Raw genomic sequence first — 22,009 nt, 5'->3', positions numbered from 1 at the left:
CATCCTACTGGGTGATTCCAACTATCCACATATAGACTGGGATCACTAATCATGCCACAACACTCTAACACAAAGGTTCCAAGAGTTCATACACTGAAATGCCATGGAACAACTGGTCCCAATCCCCTCAAGTGGAGGCAACATACTAGAACACATCATCACGAACATGGGGTCACACTGTTCAACACCAGACATATACCCATCATTGGTGAGATCAGATCATGGACTACTCTCAGTGGGAGTCCACATCCCACCCACACCCCAGATGGGAAATGAAACGGTGAAGACCTTCTCAAATGCCGACTTCACATTTCTGAGGACTGGTGTGGTCTCTTTCAAGGCCCCCAGGCCAGCAGACACCATTACCCAAGCCACTGTATCACTTAGAAATGCCTTCTACCAGCACCTCCAGGACTGCATGGTTCAGGCAATCCCAAATAATAATGACTCTTTGTACCACAGGCAAGCATCCAGTCTGGTGGACCCTAGCCATAAACAAGCTGTACAACACAAGGAAGGAGCTACTACAAGATAGAGTGTAATCCGTGGGGGAAGACACCCTGCTCATTGTGAGTAAAACACTGGGTTGCGCCATACAGTCATCCGAGGCATGTTTTGAGAGTAAACCCACTCAGGACTCCAGGGACAATCATGAGGCCATTTTTACCTATGTTTGAAACCTGGGAGGAAACTCCCAGATATGCTCAGACTTAGTTCAGAATAATGTTGATATCACTGCACCTACAGACATTGGCAACATACTGACTGACAGGTTCAGTGCAGATTTCTCCCCCCCTACCCCCAACTGGTGGTTTGTACACCAGAGTGATGTAGCCCCCAAACATCTCCACTGCTGGGGTGGGAACTGCTCAATCCAAGGCAGAAAACACTTTATCCATGGGACCAGATGGTGTCCCCAGTTGTGTGCTCCATGAACTCAATGAGTAATTACACCCGCAGTTAGGGCAGCTGTTTAATCTTAGCCTCACCTCAGGATATGTTCCCAAGGAGTGGCATACAGCCATGGTGGACCCACTTCACAAAGGAGGTGCCTCCACCAACCCCAGAAACTACCATCCCATCAGCTTGACAAGCCTGTTCTGCTAAGCTATGGAGAGGATCATAATGGGAATTCTAAATGAAGACATAGTGGACTTGCAGACATTGGATCCAATCCAGTTTGGCTTTGTCAAGGGCAGATCATACCTTTTAAACTTGGTTGACTTTTTCAAAACACTCACCCAGGCCATTGACGTGGGCAAGGCAGTCCACACAGCCTACCTTGACCTGGCAAAGGCTTTCCACACAATACCCCACTCAGGTATCATTGAAAACATCACCAGCTTAATTGTGAACCCATACATCACAGCATGGGTTGCAAACTGGCTAAGTGACGGAACACACAGGGTCAAAGTTGCTGGTGCCAGTTCACACTCCAGAGCTGTCACAAGTGGTGTCCCACAGGGCTCAGTCCTGGGCCCACATTTGTTCAGTATCTACTTTTCAGAAGTGCGAGCAAACACAGGAGGATTATGGCTGACAAAGTTTGAAGATGACTGCAAACTGGGAAGCATAGCTGGAAACCCATCTGACACAGACATCCTTCAGAAGGGTCTCATAGACACAGATAACTGGTGCCACGGCCATGGCCTTACATTAAACACTAAACAATGCATAGCCATACCCTTCAGGAAGAACAAGGTTACCACTACTTCCCATCTAGGTGGCAATCCTCTAAGCACAACGTAGGTTATCAGGGACCTGGGCACCCAGGTTGACAGTGACCTTTGCTTGACACTCACATTGCCAGGGTAGTTTGGAAGGCCTTCTACATTGGCCACCTCATCATGCAGTGATTCACATCTAGATCAAGGGAGGTCATCGTTCCTGTACTCATCACACCAATGATTGCATACACTGCCCCATTCAGATTGGATGGGCCCACAAATTCCTCGACAGGAGGTGAAAGGGTCTCAAACATATTTCTTATGCTGCCCGACTGAAGGAATTCCAGCTGTATTCAGTCACTTACTGACTGCTCAGAGGTGACCTGTGCCTGACATACAAGGCTATGTCCAACCCAGACTTTATGAACATGCTTCACCTCAAGACCTCTACATCCATCAGAACTACAAGGGCAGGAGACCTAAACCTCAACACAGATATTAATAGGATGTGCTGGAGGGACAGATTCATCACCCAGAGAGTCCATATGCTGTGGAACAACATCCTGGTACATGTGGGGCTGAGCACCTCACTGGCTTTGTTCAAGTGAGATCTTGACCAATGGATGGGAGATTGCAGGTATACCCCAGGGATAACCTCAGTATCACTGCTTGACAGAGGCACAGCAAAATAATGGGCATATTATCCATCAACTTGCAGGGGTGGCAGACGCCACAAAACTCTGGCCTAGGCTTATTAATGCCCTAGGGCAGATAGCCTAGTATGAACCTATGGACATAGGCCTGGGGCAGTTCCTGCTATTAGGACAGTGGTCTGCAGCAGGCTATATAGTAGTAGTCGGTTTTAGCCATTGGTTTATGACCATGGCTATTCCATGTTGCTTCTTGTTGTGGTACAAACATGGGTGTGTGGTTATCCATGCTGTTTATTGCTAGACACCCTCATTTTGTATCTGGTTCCATGTTTTTGCACATGTACATCACTGTATGAAGTGCAGCTGTTTCCGCAGGGTCATATGCGTGGATATGGATGTTAGTTGGGGTCCTCAGGTGTGCATATTGTACATGATATTACATTACTTAACACATGGCATTCATGCCTCAGGTGGTGCTGCAGGGCCACCTCTGTCGGATACACATACTACACTCCCTGTACATTTGGAAGCAGGTTGTGTCATGTTAGGCATCCCTGTTACTGTATGAGTGAGTCAGAGCGGGTATCAGTCCCAGTGTTCCTACTGACCAAGCGTATGTGCTATGCGTTGCCTCTTTGCCAAGGCCAGGGCATACTGGGCACGCCTCCTTCTGCCTACTGGGACAAGGTCAGGTTGTTCCTCCTCCGAGTCACCCCTGCCTGTGGTGGCCTTGGCAATGGTGGGGATGTTTGGCCCAGCCCTGTGCTGGTCCTGCTGCAGCTGTTTCCGCAGGATCATATTATGTAGCATAGCACATATCATGATCATTTGGGTACATGTAGTTGGTGTGTACTGCAAAGCTCCACCAGATGTGTCCAGACACCGGAACCGTGACTTGAGCAGCCCAAACACACGCTCTATGATATTACGTGTTTGTGCGTGTGCCTCATTATGGCGTTCCTGTTCAGGTGTGTGTGCATTTCTGATGGGTGTCATCAGCCACGGCTCAAGTGCATAACCTGCATCCCCCACTAGGTGTCCGTGTGGGAAGTCCCCATTGGCAAATGATTGGTACAGCTGCGTTAGATGCCAGATGTGGGAATCGTGGTAGCTCCCAGGGCAGCCAGCACACACATTCATTATTATGCCCTGGGCATCACACACGACCTGGCAGTTGATGGAGGGTATCCCTTGCGGTTAATGTAGACTCTACCCGCTCACCGGCTGGTGCTTTGATGCGTATGTGTGCAGTCTATTGCACCCAGCACCTCAGGGTATCCCGCTATTTGCTGGAAGAGACGATATTGCTGGCCACAACCTCACGGTCATTAGGGACATATATATGATCACTGACATGTGGTGACATGGCATCCAGGAACCGGTGCAGTACCCTGGAGGCTGATGCCTGTGATATCCCCATCATATCGCCAGTTGGTCTCTGGAAGGTACCTGTTGCTAGTATTCTTAGGCCAACACATACCTTGGTTTCCACTGGGATGGGTTCCCCTCTGTTGGTTCTGTGTGTGAGGTGTGGCCTGCACAGCTCAACAATCTGCTGCAGGAGCTCTCTGTCCACTCTATAGCACTCTACTATCTCCAGCTCATGTAACCCATGGTAGGTGACCCTGGGCCTGTATACTCTTCTCCTTCTCCTCACTCTGGGTGGTCTGTCAGCATCTGCATTGTCACCACCCTCAGCAATTCGCCTATGCCTGATTATAATAGCCATGGCAGCCCCTAGCATTTCTGCTCTGAGTTCAGCTTTATTTCAGTTTTCAATTCTGATAGCTTAGTTTCTGGCAGTATCTCTTGTGAGAAACAGCCTTCACTGCTCTTTGTTGTGTTTTAAGTGCTGGGCTGGGCTTCTAGTCTGCCTGTGTAATTGCCTGCTTGTAATTGTTTCCACCAATTAACTCCAGCAGTATTCCCTGGCAGTTTCCCTGTATTTTGGTTGTTTCCTGTTTCCTCTCTGTTTCCTGAGGGGGAGCAATGTGCACACCAGCTTAAACACGCTCACAGTCACTTAAACGCGCGCACACATCCCTACACTGTGTTACACGCGCACACACATCCTTACACGGTGTTAGCTAGGCTGATTCATGCTAAAACGCACGCACACTGCCTTACACACGTGCACGCCCGCGCAAACCGTTATAAACAGTTTGCAACACGCTCCCACATGTTGAACCTGCCTTACACGCGCACACACGCACGCATGCACGTATATCAAGAAACTTTGAGTGTAGGGATAGCGTATACCCTCAATTTATTGACTTTCCTAGTGTTCTGTTGGGACACACCTCCCTCCCTGATGTCTGTCTGTCATCTGTTACCTTACATTGCCCTCCAATCTGGTACATTTCTTTCTATCCTTCCCCTCCGTGATGTCACCTACCTCTTACTCTGTTCCTCCCCCTTCTCTAACTCTTACACTACTCAGAAAGTGCTCATTACCTATGTGGCAGTGTGATTCAGTATTGTAACCCTCATTTACATAGGATTGCCTAGTAATGCTTAGTTACATATCTTACACGGAGCTTCCCCCCCTTGACAACCACTAAACGGAGGCCATATTGTTTTTAGTCTGCAAGTCCTTCCATTGACATTCCATGTAATACATAAATCCCACAATTGTGGGCTTATAAGCTTCGGTTTTCAGTTTTAGGTAGCGCACCCCATTTGCTGGTGTGCTGCAGTTAAACACAATAATCCCGTGAAAAAAAAAAAAGTTAAATAACTTATTTTTGCAACACTTTTTCATGCCATTGGCCACATATTTGGCCATTGGCATGCTTAATGACACATATGCACCCTTTATTTGGAGCTGACATAGCTCCGTTTTTGATTTTGCAGAAGTGTACTCAGTTGTCAGCTGAGTACATTTCTGCAGCTAACAAGTCCGTTACACGGACTGGTTTCTGCTTCGTGGATCGCTCAAATACCTCATTTGCATATCTTGGAGCTGCAAATGAGGTATTGAGCATTTCCACGCCCAGTCCGTGTAAGAGACGTGTTAGCTGTCTCTTACATGGAGGTTTGGGCTGTACCTGAATCGGGAGGCTTACACGGAGGCTTACACTACTCTTGAACTCCGTGTAAGCCTTCCTGAATCTGGCCCACTGTCATTCTACATGATTTTAAAAATGTTGTTTTAAACACCTTCTTTTGACACACATTCCTATGCTTTAGCTTATTTAAATAGACAAAATATTTTTAAGAAAGGGGTACATGAATAGTTTTTTTCTTGAAACTTAATTGTATTACTAGCTTTTAACCACAAGATGAAGTATTAACACAATGAATAATATGTGTACTGATTAAGTATGATTTTAGGTTATTACGTATTATTTTTTAAGGAAAAGGATTATTTATTTATAATTATTAATAATTCAAGGCTTTTAGCTAGCTTAAAGTGATTTTTACATATTTATTTGTATTTAAATAAATTAAATATATATATATATTCATTTTATCAAGCTTTTAAAGAAGTGTTTTATAATTTTGATTCGTTCTTCTTAATTGATGGTTAATTATGTTTATTTAGGAGGATATATATCTATACGCACTTTATGTTGTCAGTCCGCATCTGCTGGTTTGTTATGAACAAAAACGTATTGTATTTGTGAAGTGTTAATGTGGTTTATGGAACGTCTGCTTTGGCTGAATAAATATCATTTACTGTCATCTGGTTTGTATTCTTCGTGTTCCTTGGCACTTTTTGCAGTTTCTCAGTGTTTTTGTGCCTTGTTGGAACTCTTTGTATTTACCTTATAAACTTATCAACATTTTACACTGTCTTTGTTCTGGATTTGCATGTGTGTGTGAATTAAGTTGGATTATTACTATTGCTACTGTGTGCTTGTGTGAAATAAATTTGAAACATGTTACTTTTTTAAATAAAATGTATGATGATAGTAATGAGCAGACATCTGAAAAGGATGCTATCTACTAGTATAATTATAATTTGTGGGTTGGGGGATGTCTGTGGATAAAAATGATTGACCCTGTTGATTTGATAAAGTTAAAAATTCATTAGTGTCTTCACAGGACTAGTGTGTATTTCTGTAAAGCAAATTGGATTTCTTTACTATGACCATTTTTATCACAGACATGTAATATGTGCACAGTCAATAAAGTGTTTATAAATTATAAGTAGAAATACTGGTGGGTTATAATGACAGTAGTCTGAGTGTCCTTTTATGATTGAATTGTTCCAAAAAGTGAACTTTTGTCACTTTTGGTTAATATGTTTTGTTTCACTGCTTACTTGAAACAAATGTTCAAAACTGCATGTTTAAAACACACTGTTGAATGTTACTGCATTAAACAAGAAATATAATTTAAAACAAACAGAAGGGTAAATCCAAAGAACTCGTGCATTTATGCATGGTCCTAAAAATATGTGCATGGGAGCCCAAGGTTTGAAAACAACACAGGGTCCAAGGTACACTTAACCTGCCATTTGGCTTACATGCCCACTTATGAACTTTGGGAACCAAGTGTTCATTCTCCAGTCTGACTTTATTTTCCTTATTTACCAACACTAGGATTTTCACATCACTTTGATTCAGTCACAACATGGAGGAAGTTTTACCTTGGAAGACAGTTTGGAACTGGACAGTAGACAATGGCCTGACTCTGGTTGGTTGCTTTCACCTGAAAAAAAAGGTCTAGGTACTGTGGGAAGTAGTTAGTTGTGACTAATCTCTGGTGAGAACAAATGGGAGATGTAGGTCTTTCTGCGCATGCCTGTACTATGTCCAAATGGATAATGTCTTACCCTTCTAGACTACTAAAGAAGATTATTTTTATCTTTGTTCATAGAGGTTCTGGTGGTATGAGCTGACAAAAGAGGTTTTTGTACATGATGCTGTCATGCTACAGTAAGCTCTTAGTCGAGAATATTTTTATGAAGTCTGTCTCTTTTTTGAAAATGTATTACAAAGCTGAAATTAAATATGAATATCTCTACTTAGAAAATATTTGCTGGGTTTGAGTATTGATTTGGGAGTGTAGAAAATTGATGCAGTAAATCTGGATAGAAAGACCACTGCAGTGCGTTTTGGATCCACAACACCTTTTGGAAGTGCCAGAGTTATTTATTTATTTTGTTTACTGAGTGGATGGACTGATTGATCCTGGCAAAGACATTTTCAGCCATGACCCAAAACAAAATGTTGAAAGTAAATGAAACACAGACAAAATAGGTCTATATCACGACCTCAAAGCCGCATAACGCAGAACACCTTTTCATCGACACATATATGTCAAACTCCGATATAACTGAATGGCCAGGTAGGCCAACTGAACACAACACACCAGTACAAACATTACAAAGTGCCCCCCACACACCCCCAACTAAATATACTAACTCCGAGATCGCACTATAGTGGGGCAAAGGGCAAATCCACAGCGACAGCCAACTGTTTTTTTCCCCTAGGAAAAAAACTCAGTGATCTGGCTGTTCGGTTAACTGGGATTCGACATGTATGTGTCGATGAATAGGTGTTCGGCCTTATGCGGTTTCGAGGTCATGATATAGACCCAACAAAATAGTAATATATGAAAAGTGAACAGAGGACATAATGTAAAATATAGATTATGCCATCACCCATGGCTTGGGCCAAAAAACAAATATATATATATATATATATATATATATATATATATATATATATATATATATTGTGTGTGTTTAAAATTCTGAGTAACAGCACTGAATACAAGAGTAAATTTAAGTCATAAAAATGAGACAAAGGTTATAAAACTGTACATGATATTTGTGTGATATAGGGTTGCTTAAGCACATGAGGTGTGTTTTGAAATGTTGTTGATATGTTTTACCCATATTTCTGGTAACTTTTTTTTTTTGTTCTTTTAGTGCCTGATGAACCCGTGAAAAAAGAAGAAAGTGTCAGAACAATAATTCCAAAAATGTACTTGGTGAAAAATGAGACTGAAGAGTCACCAATAAAACTTAAGGCTGATGGGAGATCTGTCAGGGGTCGTGGCAGGCCAAGAAAAATGAAATGTGAGCCAAATTTGCAAGAGTTGCACATACAAAGACAAATGTCCACTGTAACCAGTGAATTTCCAAAACCACTGCCTTCCTCCAGTTACTGCCCACATGATCTCAGCCAGTCCGCTTTTCTGTCATGGCTAAATCAGTCACAAAACTTTTTGGGCAGCTCTGTAAAGACTATTGAAAGTAGGCCTGCAGAACGTCAATGTAGTTGGAACTCTGCTGAGAAGGCCACAGCCAGTAATAAACTCTTGCAGTGCTGTACTTCTGTATTTGAACATTCAAGAGTTGATGCAAAGAGCAAAAAATATTGGTTCAGTGTATTACCCAGGACTCCTTGTGATGCTACCTCTCTAACTCACCCATCATCTTACTCTGGACAGGCTTTGAAGCCACAAATAGCAACAGCTTCTCCTAGCTTTCCAAGAGTTGAAACTTTCAGAATGTGCACTTTCAACCAGCTATTTAAAGAGGTATGGCTTTAGATGCAGTTTTGTTCCATTGATAGTTTATAGTGTTAGTGAGGTGGGGGAATGCTGCATGAATCACCATACATTTCAACTGGGATAGTCCTTTCTATTCATTGCTTTTGTGTATTGGTTACTGTTTTAAACATTTTTTTAAATTATTACTTAAGACACAGACAAACATACATAATCAGAAAAGAAAACAAACCATACTAACTTTTTGCCATTTATATACATTATACATCACATATATTTTCTTTGTAAATGTCATCAGTTTACGTAAAGTGCTGAATTCCTGCCTTCCCTTAGGCTTCACTCCTCCACATCCTGAACATTATTCTTAATGTCTGGTTGTTCTCCAATAAATGCAAGAATCAAATGATGACATAAATCCTTCAGAAATAAAGATAATTTTCCGCACTTTATTTAAGCTTCAAAACATCTAGCTTTTCGTCGGTTAATACTAACCAACTTCCTCAGAACCAAGAAACACGTCACTAACATTCAGAACTTATAGTTCAAAAAACGTTCCACGTGGTTAGTATATTAGGGACTATATACTATATTCACTACATCAGAAAGACCTCTGTTAAGTTAAAAATGTCATAGACAAGTTCATGTTCATAAAAACTGTAAAATTCAAACTGGTAACATTTAAAACTTAGATTTAAAATATCTAAAACGCTCTGGATCTCCAACAGCTGAGGACTCTGTTGTTAGGTCTTGCTGAATCACTACTCAGCAACAAACAAATGAATGAACACAGGTAGAAATAACTAGTGATAGGCATATGCATTGAAAAATAAGATTAAAAATACAATGCTAACTATTCAATTTAGAACTGCCATCATAACTATTCTGTAATGACAATATTGTTTACATGTAGCAAAATCGCTAAAACTGCATGTAATCATGAAATAGCGTTGGAGCAAGGATCGGAAAATAACAAACACTCCTCTGTTTTACACTCTGATATACTGTAGCATACACTCATTAAATCATCACATTCCAGGTAACCGAGAAAGTATATATACAAGGTGTAGAAAGTATATATAAAATCCTATACTATATATGATATAACAGTTGCTAACTCTTACTCTATCTGAAAGGACACTAAGGAAATTAATAAAATCATTGCCTCTATCGTACAACCAATAAACCTGCCATAGGAAAACTCAAAGAAATGTATATGCATGAACTGTGATGATATACATATACTGAAAAATATCAATACTATAGATCTGTCATTAAAAACATAGAAACATGTGCATACACTGTACGTATACAAGAATGAAAACCTACTACTGTATACTAGACTAAGGTCTCATCTTTCCAAACTTTTTAATTTGAGTATACATGTTATAGACAACGTACCATTTAAACCAGGGTAATGGCAAGCATCTAGTTTTAGCTGCCATACCAATTCCTTCATCTCTAACCTCAGAGATTCCGGTCCCCCCCTTTTTTACGATACTATCTGGTCAATGACGGAGAAAACAAATTCATGGTGAGGGTTTTCCATAATATGTTTAGCCAGAGCATTCTCCATTTTATCTTTCCTGATGGCGTATAAATGTTCATACATACGTTCCTGCAATTTTCTATCCGTTTTTCCTATATAGAAAACCGGGCAATGTACACACCTGGCCAAATAAACAACGTGGGTGCTGGCACAGTTAAATCTACCCTGGATGCCATACTTGATACCCCTAATGACAAAAAATGCACCTGTTTGGATAAACCTACAGTATCTTCACATGTTGCATTTGTACATACCTAATCTAACATTTGAAACTCTCGGTCTCATCTCAAGTAAACTTTTGAGGTTCAGTCCCCTTTTAAAAACTGCCTTAGGGGGTTCAATCAATTTATTTTGAGCTAGTCCATCTTGTATCATTAAACTCCAGTTTTTCTGGATAATAGAAACAATCTCTTTTGCATCCAGGCTGTATGTTAGAATAAAACTGCAAGGAATGGACAACTCTAGACACCTGACCAGGTACAGCAACTGCTTGTCTAATAGTGGTCTGATTAAGAATGGGTAAATAAAAACCTCTCTCCCTCTTATTACGTACTTCCATACAGAGGTCAACAGTTAACCCTTTTGGATAACCTCTATTTAAGAAAAGACTAGTCATGAACTCACATTTCTCCAAAAAGTCACTATCCTTGGTCACCATCCTGGCTGCCCTTACCAGCTGACCTTTGATAATAGACCTTTTTTGTTGAAATGGATGGCTACTTCCGAAATGTAAGTAACTATTGAAGAAAGTTTCTTTACGATGGATCTTAGCTCTATAACAATCATGGACTCTATCTTTCTCCAGGTCCACATCTAAATATGCTATCCTGTCAGTGGCAAAACAAGAAGTGAACCTGAGGGAACTCAGTGGATGAATTAAAGAATTCCAAGAGGGATTTTGCTACCCCTTCATCACTTTTGAAGATGATAAATATATCGTCTAAAAAACGAGTGTACATCAGTACCTTGTCTTTGACGAAGGAGTTGGTCAACACATACTCCCTTTCCCTATAAGCCATTATGAAATTTGCCACACTGGCACCACATGGAGACCCCATAGGTACCCCAATCAATTGTAGAAAGTACCTTTTGTTGAATGCTACCTAGTTGCAAGATAAAATGATATCTAATAATTCACTATGTGGGTCTCCTTAGTAGGGGCCTGTTTTATGTTCATCATGGCCGGGATCCATTCCAGAGCCACGGCATGGGGTATGGAGGAGTATAAATCCTTTATGTCGATAGTCAAGAAATGACTATCAGCACTGTATGGTATTCTATTAACACTGGCCAAAAAGGACCAGGAGTCCTTCAAAATTTGTGGTTCACTTGCCACATACTTTTTCAAGATTGAATCTACTACCTTGGCACCAACATATGTTATACTACCCCTGGCACTGACCAGTGGGCACATAGGAGGAGCTATTATATTTTTGTGAGTTTTAGGAGAACCAAATATAACGGGAATCCTTGGGGCTGGTGTGGATATAAAATTGAATACATCTAAATCTATCAGTTTATTAATGAACATGTCATTGAAGTAAGTGGATACCCAGAATAGGCCTACATTCAATTCATTCCTTGATACTGCCGTATATGTTTCAGAGGCCAAGATATCCTCCATTCTTCCATTATAGTCATCCACATTCTTAACTACCAGCCCTCCTCCTTTGTCAGGTTGCATCACCCTGACAGCGGAGTCACATAATAGATCTAATGAAGAACTTTCCTCCTTACTAATATTGAATTTAGACGACTGTTTAGACATCAGCAGATGGCGTATATCTAAATCACAAATCTGCTCAAAAAGGTCCAAAGAATGATGCAAAGGGGGATTGTAAGTACTGAGTATGTAAAAATCACCCTTATCCCTTGTTAAATCTCCCATTAATAGCTGTAAGTTTTGTTTTCTCACAAACAGTTTCAAGTCCATCAACGTTAGGGCCAGGTTCGCCCTCTTGGAAGGTACGAAGGAAAGTCCTTTCACCAATAAATCCACTAGAGTTTCAGTAAAGACAAAATAGGAAAAATTGTATATCTTGAAGTCCTGACCAGTATTCATTATGATGTTGCATGAACTCCGGGAAGGTTGACCATGACCAGCTGTAAACTGGACTAATTCCTCCTGTTCCTGGACCTGTTCCTGGATTTCCGGCGTTGGGACTGCAATTGAGACGAGGCTGAGTTCCGAAAATTTGAACTCTCTGTCTGTACTGAGTGGTTATTAGACCTATTCTGAGATGCCAAACGTTCACTACGTCGGATCTGGTCCGGTTGGTCGTTGTCATCCTCAGATAAACACTCCGGTCCATGAGTGTTCAAACCCGATCTCTTGCCGGTATTACTAGTTTGGTCAAATTGATGCATTGGAAAAGCCAGATAATTCCCTTGGGACTAGGGGGCTTGGGGTAAGCCACTCCATCTTGGTATGCTTTTACGTCCCTATGTAATTTCTTGATCTTATTTGCTGTAATTTTAGATATATGTTGATCGATACTAGTGAACGAACGTTCATAGTCATACCTATACCTCAGAAAATTAGGGTCATTTTTGATCTCATCCAGCTTATTGATATCTATAATCAATTTGTCAGCAGCCAATTGGTAATGTTTACATATTAGCTTAAGAAGTTCAAACCCATGTCTGTCGAAAAGCTGGATTAGATCCAAGTGGAAGGCAGAACCCTCCACTAACCTCGTAGGCTATTGCCAAGATCTGAGGCCTTTAGGTACTACTTTGGAACATTGACATTCTCCAAAATATGCCACCTGTAATTGGATTTTCCTTAATTTGATAAGTTTCTGATCAAACATATTTATTCTATTAGGTAAACATATGTCTGCTGACGTACCTTGCTCTGTACTATTGCTATCGTTGGTTTCTTGAAAAAGGAAAGAGCGATTCAACCATTGATTCAGGTTGTAAGACATAGAAATAGAATCCACCACCTGTGGAGCATTCGATGTTTGGAGAAAGGCAGCCCCTAGGAGTCGGGAAACATCCGTTTGTGGATCCTCATAGACTCCAACTCGTGCCCCCTGGTTTGCTCTCATCTGCTGTTGAATATCATAGGAGAAACGCACAGGTCCCACTGTCCCTGCAGACGTTGTAGTAGGGTTGTTTACACCAGACACTTCAATGCTATTAGTCCGAGGAATGTTGGTACAATCACCCCTAGTTATCTGTTGTGATCCTATTATATTCTCCACACGATTGGAAAGAGTATTCACTTTTTGTGTCAAAAGTTCGATTAACTGGGTTAAATTGCCCGTTTCCTCCTGAGTGGATGACTCGTTCGGTGAGACCGGCAAAGCTTCCATCACTACAAAACACTCACGACAGACCAAAGAAATAGGAAACCATGCAAGACCCGTTGAAACAGAAACTGTCCGGTCGTTCTCCGATAAATGCAAGAATCAAATGATGACATAAATCCTCCAGAAATAAAGATAATTTTCCGCACTTTATTTAAGCTTCAAAACATCTAGCTTTTCGTCTGTTAATACAAACCAACTTCCTCAGAACCAAAAAACAGTGTATGCACATGTTTCTATGTTTTTAATGACAGATTTATAGTATTGATATTTTTCAGTATATGTATAGCATCACATTTCATGCATATACATTTCTTTGGGTTTTCCTATGGCAGGTTTATTGGTTCTACGATAGAGGCATTGATTTATTTTATTCATTTCCTTAGTGTCCTTTCAGATAGAGTAAAAGAGTTAGCAACTGTTATATCATATATAGTATAGGATGTTATATATACTTTCTACACCTTGCATATATACTTTCTCGGTTACCTGGAATGTGAGGATTTAACGAGTGTATGCTACAGTGTATGCTGCAGTATATCAGAGTGTAAAACAGAGGAGTGTCTGTTATTCTCCGATCATTGCTACAACGCTATTTTGTGATTACATGCAGTTTTAGCGATTTTGCTACATGTAAACAATATTGTCATTACAGAATAGTTATGATGGCAGTTCTAAATTGAATAGTTACCATTGTATTTTTAATCTTATTTTTCAATGCATATGCCTATCACTAGTTATTTCTACCTGTGTTCATTCATTTGTTTGTTGCTGAGTAGTGACTCAGCAAGACCGAACAACAGAGTCCTCAGCTGTTGGAGATCCGGAGCGTTTTAGATATTCTAAATCGTAAGTTTTAAATGTTACCAGTTTGAATTTTACAGTTTTTATGCTCATGAACTTGTCTATGACATTGTTTTTAACTTAATAGATGTCTTTCTGATGTAGTGAATGTAGTATATAGTCCCTAATATACTAACCACGTGGAACGTTTTTGGAACTATATGTAAGTTCTGAATGTTATTGATGTGTTTCTTGGTTCTGAGGAAGTTGGTTAGTATTAACCGACGAAAAGCTAGATGTTTTGAAGCTTAAAGTGCAGAAAATTGTCTTTATTTCTCGAGGATTTATGTCATCATTTGATTCTTGCATTTATCGGAGAACGACCGGACAGTTTCTGTTTCAATGGGTCTTGCATGGTTTCCTATTTCTTTTGTCTGTCGTGATTATTCTTAATGTATTATTCCCACAGTTTCTTATTTCTGTATAATTTACTACTTCCTTTTTCTAAAGATCATCCCTCTTTCAGTTCTTTTTGTCTTTTATAATGTTCAGTATTCCAAATACAGTTGGTTTTAGACTTTGGTTTGATTTATTATGTCCAGGCAATTCAAATCCTGTATCCCAGCTTAAAAGAATCAATTCCAATCCTGTGTCCCAGCTTAAAAGAATCATTTCCTTAGTAATAACCATTTACTTAGTCAGTATTTCCGCTAGAGTACTCTCCAGGGAATTTTTAAAATCTGCCAACTTATTACACTCCCAAAACATATGTCCCCAGTTACCTATTTCTTCCCTATCACACCCCCCACATTTTCTATCTAATTCTCTAAAAATTCTCTGAACAGTCAGATATCCTTTTCTGGATTTATCAGGTACACAATATCATCTGTAGATAAAGCCAGCTTTTCTTGATTACCATACCGGTTATATCCTTGCATTTCTCAATCCCTTATTTTCTTTGAAAATGGTTCTAAATATAAAGCAAACAAAGGGGAACGAGGACAATCCTACCTGGTTCCAATTTTAAGATACAGCTTATCAGAGAGAAATGCTACCACTTTAATTCTTGCTTCCAATCCTTCACATATCCTCCTAATGAACCTTATTATTGTACCAGGGAATGCAAATGCTTCAAGTGCCTACTCATAAAATCCCAGCCTTAAAACAGCAGTATTTTCTTATGTTCAGCTTCCCACTGGATAATCATTGATCTGATATTGTTAATCCTCGTTCATTCCTTACGCATGGGTATCGGTTCCGACCTCAGAACCGAGCCGGCCATTTTCCAAGCTCGCGTCAGCTTCAAAGTCTCGAGCTAAACTCTTACCCACAATCCCCCTCTCCCTGTTACCTCAGATTTCGTTTGCCGCATTGCCATTCGGTTGTGTCAAGCTGCTTCTCTTGAGCGAAGTACAGTTATTTGTTGTTTAATAGTCATTCATTTTACTTTTCTGTCAGAAAAGTTTCTTTTTCATTGTCTCTTACCCTATCGCATCTAGCAACCATATTTTCTTTGGGTTTTTCTTCTCTTTTCTCTACCTTTTTACCGCGAGGTATTCTCCCCTTACCATCGTTGATAATCTTTCCCTTTTCTTATACCTTCAGGCATTCTTTTGTACCATTGCTGGTACCCCTTTCTGCTATCTAATTTGTTATTATGGCAGAGGTAGTCTGGGGTTTAAATGGTGTTCTGATTGTGGACACAAACTACCTACTTCTGATGCACACTCTTTGTGCGTTTATTGTTTGGGGGAGTCCCACTTATCTGTTGACCCGCCCTGTACTATCTGTGAAAACTTTTCAAATAGAACTTTGTTAGAAAGGAAAAACAAGCTGTTGCTGAAGGGACTTCTTAAATCTCCCTTTTCAGAGGCTATTTCTGGGTCGGAGGCCTCACCCCTCCTAGAGCCCATAAGAAAATCTTGGGTGTTCCTACCAAGGCTAAATCATTGCCTTCATCCCCGGCTGGCGACTCCCACCAACCAAAACCTAAAAAGGCTAAAGTTTTGGCTCCGGTGCTCACTCAGTCAGCCCCAGTGCTTTCAGTGCCTAGACCCTCGGCACTGAGGCCTTGGCTCCATTAGTGATCTCTTCTCTGTCTTCTCCAGCAGCCTTCACTGTATCAGCACCGAGGGGCTCCTCGGTTCGGACTGTTACTACTGTATCGGCACCGACCGTTCAGTTGACGCAGACCTTGACCACGTCGGCTCCGACATCTTACTTGGAATCGACGCATTTATTGTTGACTCCAGTTTTGTCGGTTCCAGCCTCGGTACCGACCACCACTTTGGCACTGATCTCTGTGTCGGTGCAGACCATTACCTTGGCACCGATGACGTCGGTGCAGACACCAGTAGTCCAGTCTCTCTCGGCACCATTGTTCTTGGTGCGGACTGGTGAGATGGGCACCAAGTTTGCCTCTTCTGTGGACAGGCCTGTTTCTCCCTCAGTCTCTGTGAGGTCCACTAGAAGCCTTTCCAAACATGATGTGTTGCGTCTTGTGGATCAGGTGCTCTTGGCCAGTGGTATCCCACCCCTCAGGAGCTATCCTTCCTTGGGAGGTGATCACCCATCTCCAAAGACCCCTTCTTATTCTCCTCCTTCATTGCCTTTGAAGTCCGTGGATATAGTACAGTCTTCCCCTTCTGCGGTTCCCTTTATGGATCTCACTAAGGTATCGCAGTTGCCTTCATGGCAGGAAAGTTTTGCTACGACCCAGGATGTAATTTGTGACACACATAGTTTGCTGCTCCACAGCCATCCAGGGACTCAGGGTCGACAGGCTGAGCCACTTAGGGGAGCGGTGACCCCTGTCCTAGACATTCACTCCTCTTCAGGTGGACCAGCTTTCCAACTGATGGAGAAGGCTTTTGGTGCTGCTGGTGATACTGGATTGTCTATCCCTCCGCCTTTCTCTGGTACACTGGTTTCACAAGTTGCACCGAGTGGACACTGGGTGCAAGGGCCACAGGACATATTCCCACAGGAAACCCCTTTTCCACTGTCTTCCCCAGCTTCTCCCGCTGAGGAAGTCCACCAGAAAAGGTCTTGTACGAGGAAGCACATGTACTCCACAGAGGAGTCCCTCACTGAAGACACAGATTTTGATGAGGGGGAAGGATCCCCTTGGTCACCCTCTGAGGTATCCTTTGGTGATATCCTCGAAATCCTGAAACAGAGAGGTGACTGGCAATCCTCCCCCACCAGACATCTACTGGAAAAAGCCCTGGCATACTCTCTGCTCGCTGCACAAAGGCTAGGCATAACCATAAACCGGCAAAAATCCAATCTCACCCCATCTCAGTCGACAAAGTTCATAGAGGTTATCTTGGACACAAAGAACTGCAGAGCTGCCATTCCAGAGCACAGAATTTTAAGGATAAAGCAACAACTGATTCCAATCCTTTCAAGCGAGAAATCCATGGCTCACTCTGTTCTGCAGCTCTTGGGTTCCATGGCAGCCTCCATCACCATTGTCCCCCTGGCCAGGTTTCACATGAGGCTTCTACATCGGCTACTGCTCACCCAATGGTATCCATTTCAGCATCCTCTTTCAGCCATGATTCGAGTAACCCACAGGTGCAAACAGGATTTGAATTGGTGGATGACATGCAATCTGTCACAATGGTCTCACCCTTTTTCCTCCCTGCAACCCAAGGCCACAGTGACCACAGACGCCTCCCTGATGGGGTGGGGGTCTATGTCAGGGACAGACAGTCCAAGGCACTTGGTCCGAACTGGAGGCCCATCTGCATATAAATGTTCTAGAGCTGAGGGCGGTGCTTCTGGCGTTGCAAGCATTCCACCCGCTGCTGCCATCTGGGACAATTGCGATTCAATCAGACAACATGGCGGTGATCTGGTACATCAACAAACAAGGTGGAACCAAATCTTACCCCCTTTGTCGAGAGGCCATGAGGATATGGCAATGGGTGATGGCTACCAACCGTTTTCTTCTAGCAACGCACATTCCTGGGAGTTCCAACGTGATAGCAGACAGATTCAGCAGGTGCATTCTTCAACCTCATGAGTGGTCCCTGAATCCCTTGACAGCGGCAGAGATCTTCCACTGCTGGGGCCGTCCTTGCTGCGACCTCTTTGCATCCCTGACCAACTACAAATGCAGTAACTACTTTGCCCTGATTCCCCCTCTGGGACAGTCACCCAGGGATGCTCTAGTCCACGATTGACCCTCGGGTCTTCTTTATGCATTCCCACCCTTGCCCCTCATTCCCCAGTTTCTGAAGAAAGCCCGTCGGTTGAAGAGCAAGGTGATCCTCATAGCACCATATTGGCCTTGACAGATTTGGTTCCCCTTCCTTTGACCTCACCTACTATATCGACCATGGATTTTCCATCCAACCCCGGAGTTGATCTCACGTCCACAGAACCTGATTTATCCCAATTTGAACAGCCTGAAGCTCACAGCTTGGCTACTCCAATTCCTATGATTGCCAGCCAGAATGATCTTTCTTTACCAGTACATGACATTCTTATTGCATCTCATAAGTCTTCCACTAGAATTACTTATCTGAGCAAGTGGAAAAGATTTACCTGTTGGCTGAAAGATAAATAAGTAGATCCCTTCTCAGCACCAGTGCCGATAATACTAGACTATCTGGCCGACCTTTTCCAATCGGGTCTTTCGGCCTCTTCCATTAGAGTTCATTTGGCTGCAATTTCTAATTTTCATGAGGGTGTCCAAGATTCCTCTCTTATGTCCCACAAATTGTGCAAGACCTTCATAAAAGGTGTGAATCATCTGAAGCCACCTTTTAGAGAACCTATTCAACTATGGGATTTATCATTAGTTCTACAAGCTCTGACAATGCCACCTTTCGAACCAGCCTCTTCTTGCGACCTTAAACATTTGTCATGGAAAACCTTGCTTTTGGTCGCCATTACTTCTGCCAGACGTATTTCTGAGCTTCAAGCTTTATGTATCAGGAGTCCTTACTTGATTTTTCATACAGATAGAGTGTCTCTGAGTAAAAATCCATCATTTCTGCCAAAAGTGATCTCTGAAATGTCCATTAATCAAACCATTGAATTGCCAGCTTTCTTTCCCAATCATTCAAACAGAGGAGAGTATTGCTTACATACCCTAGATATCCACAGGCAAATCCGTTTTTACTTAAACAGGACTAGGTCCTTTTGTAAATCTGACCAGTTATTTTTGGCCTTTTCTGGGCCTAGATTAGGATCTGCTGTTGCTAAGGTCACATTAGCTAGATGGTTGAAGGACTGTGTGACCTTCATTTATACACAATGTAATATCTCGTTGCCTACTGCCATGAAAGCTCATTCAACAAGGTCGATGGCAGCTTCTGTTGCCTTCCATGCCAGAGCTTCTTTACATGACATCTGTGCAGCTGCAACTTGGGCTACGCCTCATACCTTCATCAATCATTACAAATTGGATTTGGCCTCCAGGGGAAGAGCATCTTTCGGTTCTATGGTGCTCAGGAATGTCCTTCCATGGGAGCCTCCCAGGAATAGAAGTTGCTGGGGACTCTGTCCCATGCGTAAGGAATGAACGAGGATTAACAATATCAGATAAAGAAGTTATGTCTTACCATAACATTCCATCTGTATTGTTGATCCTCGTTCAGTCATTACGACCCTCCCTCCTTCCCCTCCTGTGGTTTCTAGTGGATCTCACCATCCGGTTCTCTTAGGTTATTTGACCAGAGATAGCCTCTACCTTCTTTGACTTGCAAACTCAATCTGAGGTAACAGGGAGAGGGGGATTGTGGGTAAGACTTTAGCTAGAGAGTTTGAAGCTGACGCTAACTTGGAAAATGGCTGGCTCGATTCCGTGGTCGGAACCAATACCCATGCGTAATGACTGAACGAGGATCAACAATACAGATGGAACGTTATGGTAAGACATAACTTCTTTTTCTGTTAATGTCAGTTATTTGCCTCTTCTCCACAAAACCACATTGATCCATATCTATCAATTTTGGCAACACCTTTGCCATTCTTTTAGTGAGTATATACATAAACACATTATAATCACGGTTTAAAATTGAACTGGATCTATATAAAACTGAGTCTGATGGGTCTTTAGCGTCTTTAGGTAATGTGGCCACCACAGCTTTCTTCTAAGATGTCGGGCTCCTTTTAAAATGCTGTTAAATAAACCATTCCAGAACTTTATATAACTTTCTTACCTCCTATCTTTCAAACTTCCACAGGAATGCTTTCTGTTCCCTGAGACATTTTTGAAGATTGATTATACGTCTCCATTTTTATCTCATCTCTTCCTATCTTAACTGTTAGTTGATGAGCCTCATCTACCTCTAATAGCATAAGCTTCTTTAAATAGTTGCATTTGTGCTGTTTCTTTATTTCCTAATTTCTCTGATTTATATACAGATTTACATAACATTTCCAAAATATTTCTAATACCTCTACAGATCTCTGGTTATTTTTCTTGTTATAGACTCCCTGAGTTTTGCAATAACCCTTTCTACTTTATGTTGCCTAAGTCTTTGTGCTAATAATTTTTATGTTCTAGAGTTATTATCAAAAATAGCCGCTTTCTAAACTCATGCATATTATCCATATAGTCTATTTTCTCTTTAGCACTCTGCATTTGTGCCGCCTCTTGTTCTGTGAGATTCCCTGTTGTTTTTTTTTTTTTTTTTGCAATACTTTAACCTTTCTCAGCCTCTGTAAATAAATTCTACTACTTCTTAACCATCTCTCTTTCTCTTTTATTTCTACCCTATTTTTAAACTCCATTTTATTTTATCCCACTCACAAGCTATTACTTCTGAAGATATTTGTCTTCCCTAGTAATTCTTAAATAATTTCCACTACCCATTCCTTAACTTCCCCTTTTTAACAAATAGATGGGAAAGCACCAATGTCTTATTTTTACTTCATTATCCTGGATTTTTATTGTGTTTTTTATCAGTGCATGATATGATATAGTTATTGTATGTGTGCTGAAACTTTCAATTAAATGAATGTTTCTGTGACGTATAATTTATTTCGTCTAGGCCAGTTATTGCACCATGGGAAACAATATGTAAATTCTTTCTGAGTTCCTGCTACTGAATTTACATTTTCATACCAAATATTTTCATAAATCACTTCAGAAATGTACCCTTACTTGTTATATTTTACCTTCTAGATCCCCCTAATAAATCCCTGCAACTGCTAATCAAGTTCCAGTCCCTACCTATAAGTAATATCCCTTACTGAAGCTGATTATTTCTCCCCAAAATTTCTTAAGTTCCATAATAGCACTTTTTGGTGTAATATAAAAACATGCCAGTTTAATCCTCCTCCCGTAACAGTAGTCCCTTAATACTACAAATCTACCATTATTGTCTTTTCCTGTTCTGTGACTATTGGACCCCCTCTAGCAATTAAATTGTTCACTTCCCCTGTTTCTTTATCCCTGATATTCTGCTGAATATCCATCCTGAAATCCTTTCTTTGTCAAATTATTTCCACGTGTCTCCTGCAACATTGCATTTTGCACTATGCATTTCTTAATATAATACAATACTCTATTTTTTGTCTATACTTGTAAGGCTATTTACACTCCAGTATACTTTGGTACCA

General features: G+C 41.3%; 1 protein-coding gene across 1 annotated transcript in view; it reads left to right on the top strand.

Moving 5' to 3' along the window:
* The window catches only part of BAZ2A (bromodomain adjacent to zinc finger domain 2A), a 3,667,728-nt gene that overhangs the window by 2,367,194 nt on the left and 1,278,525 nt on the right, over nt 1-22,009 (top strand). Inside the window, exon 21 of the mRNA XM_044083634.1 lies at nt 8,202-8,815. Within this exon, the coding sequence (XP_043939569.1) occupies nt 8,202-8,815 (614 nt within the window). The remainder of the gene's footprint in view (nt 1-8,201; nt 8,816-22,009) is intronic.

Source organism: Protopterus annectens, chromosome 9.part0 (genome assembly GCF_019279795.1).
Source record: "Protopterus annectens isolate FY-2018-M chromosome 9.part0, PAN1.0, whole genome shotgun sequence".
NCBI lineage: Eukaryota > Metazoa > Chordata > Ceratodontiformes > Protopteridae > Protopterus > Protopterus annectens.
The sequence above is the reverse complement of the archived record's forward strand: the minus strand, read 5'-3'. Positions and strand labels throughout refer to the sequence as shown.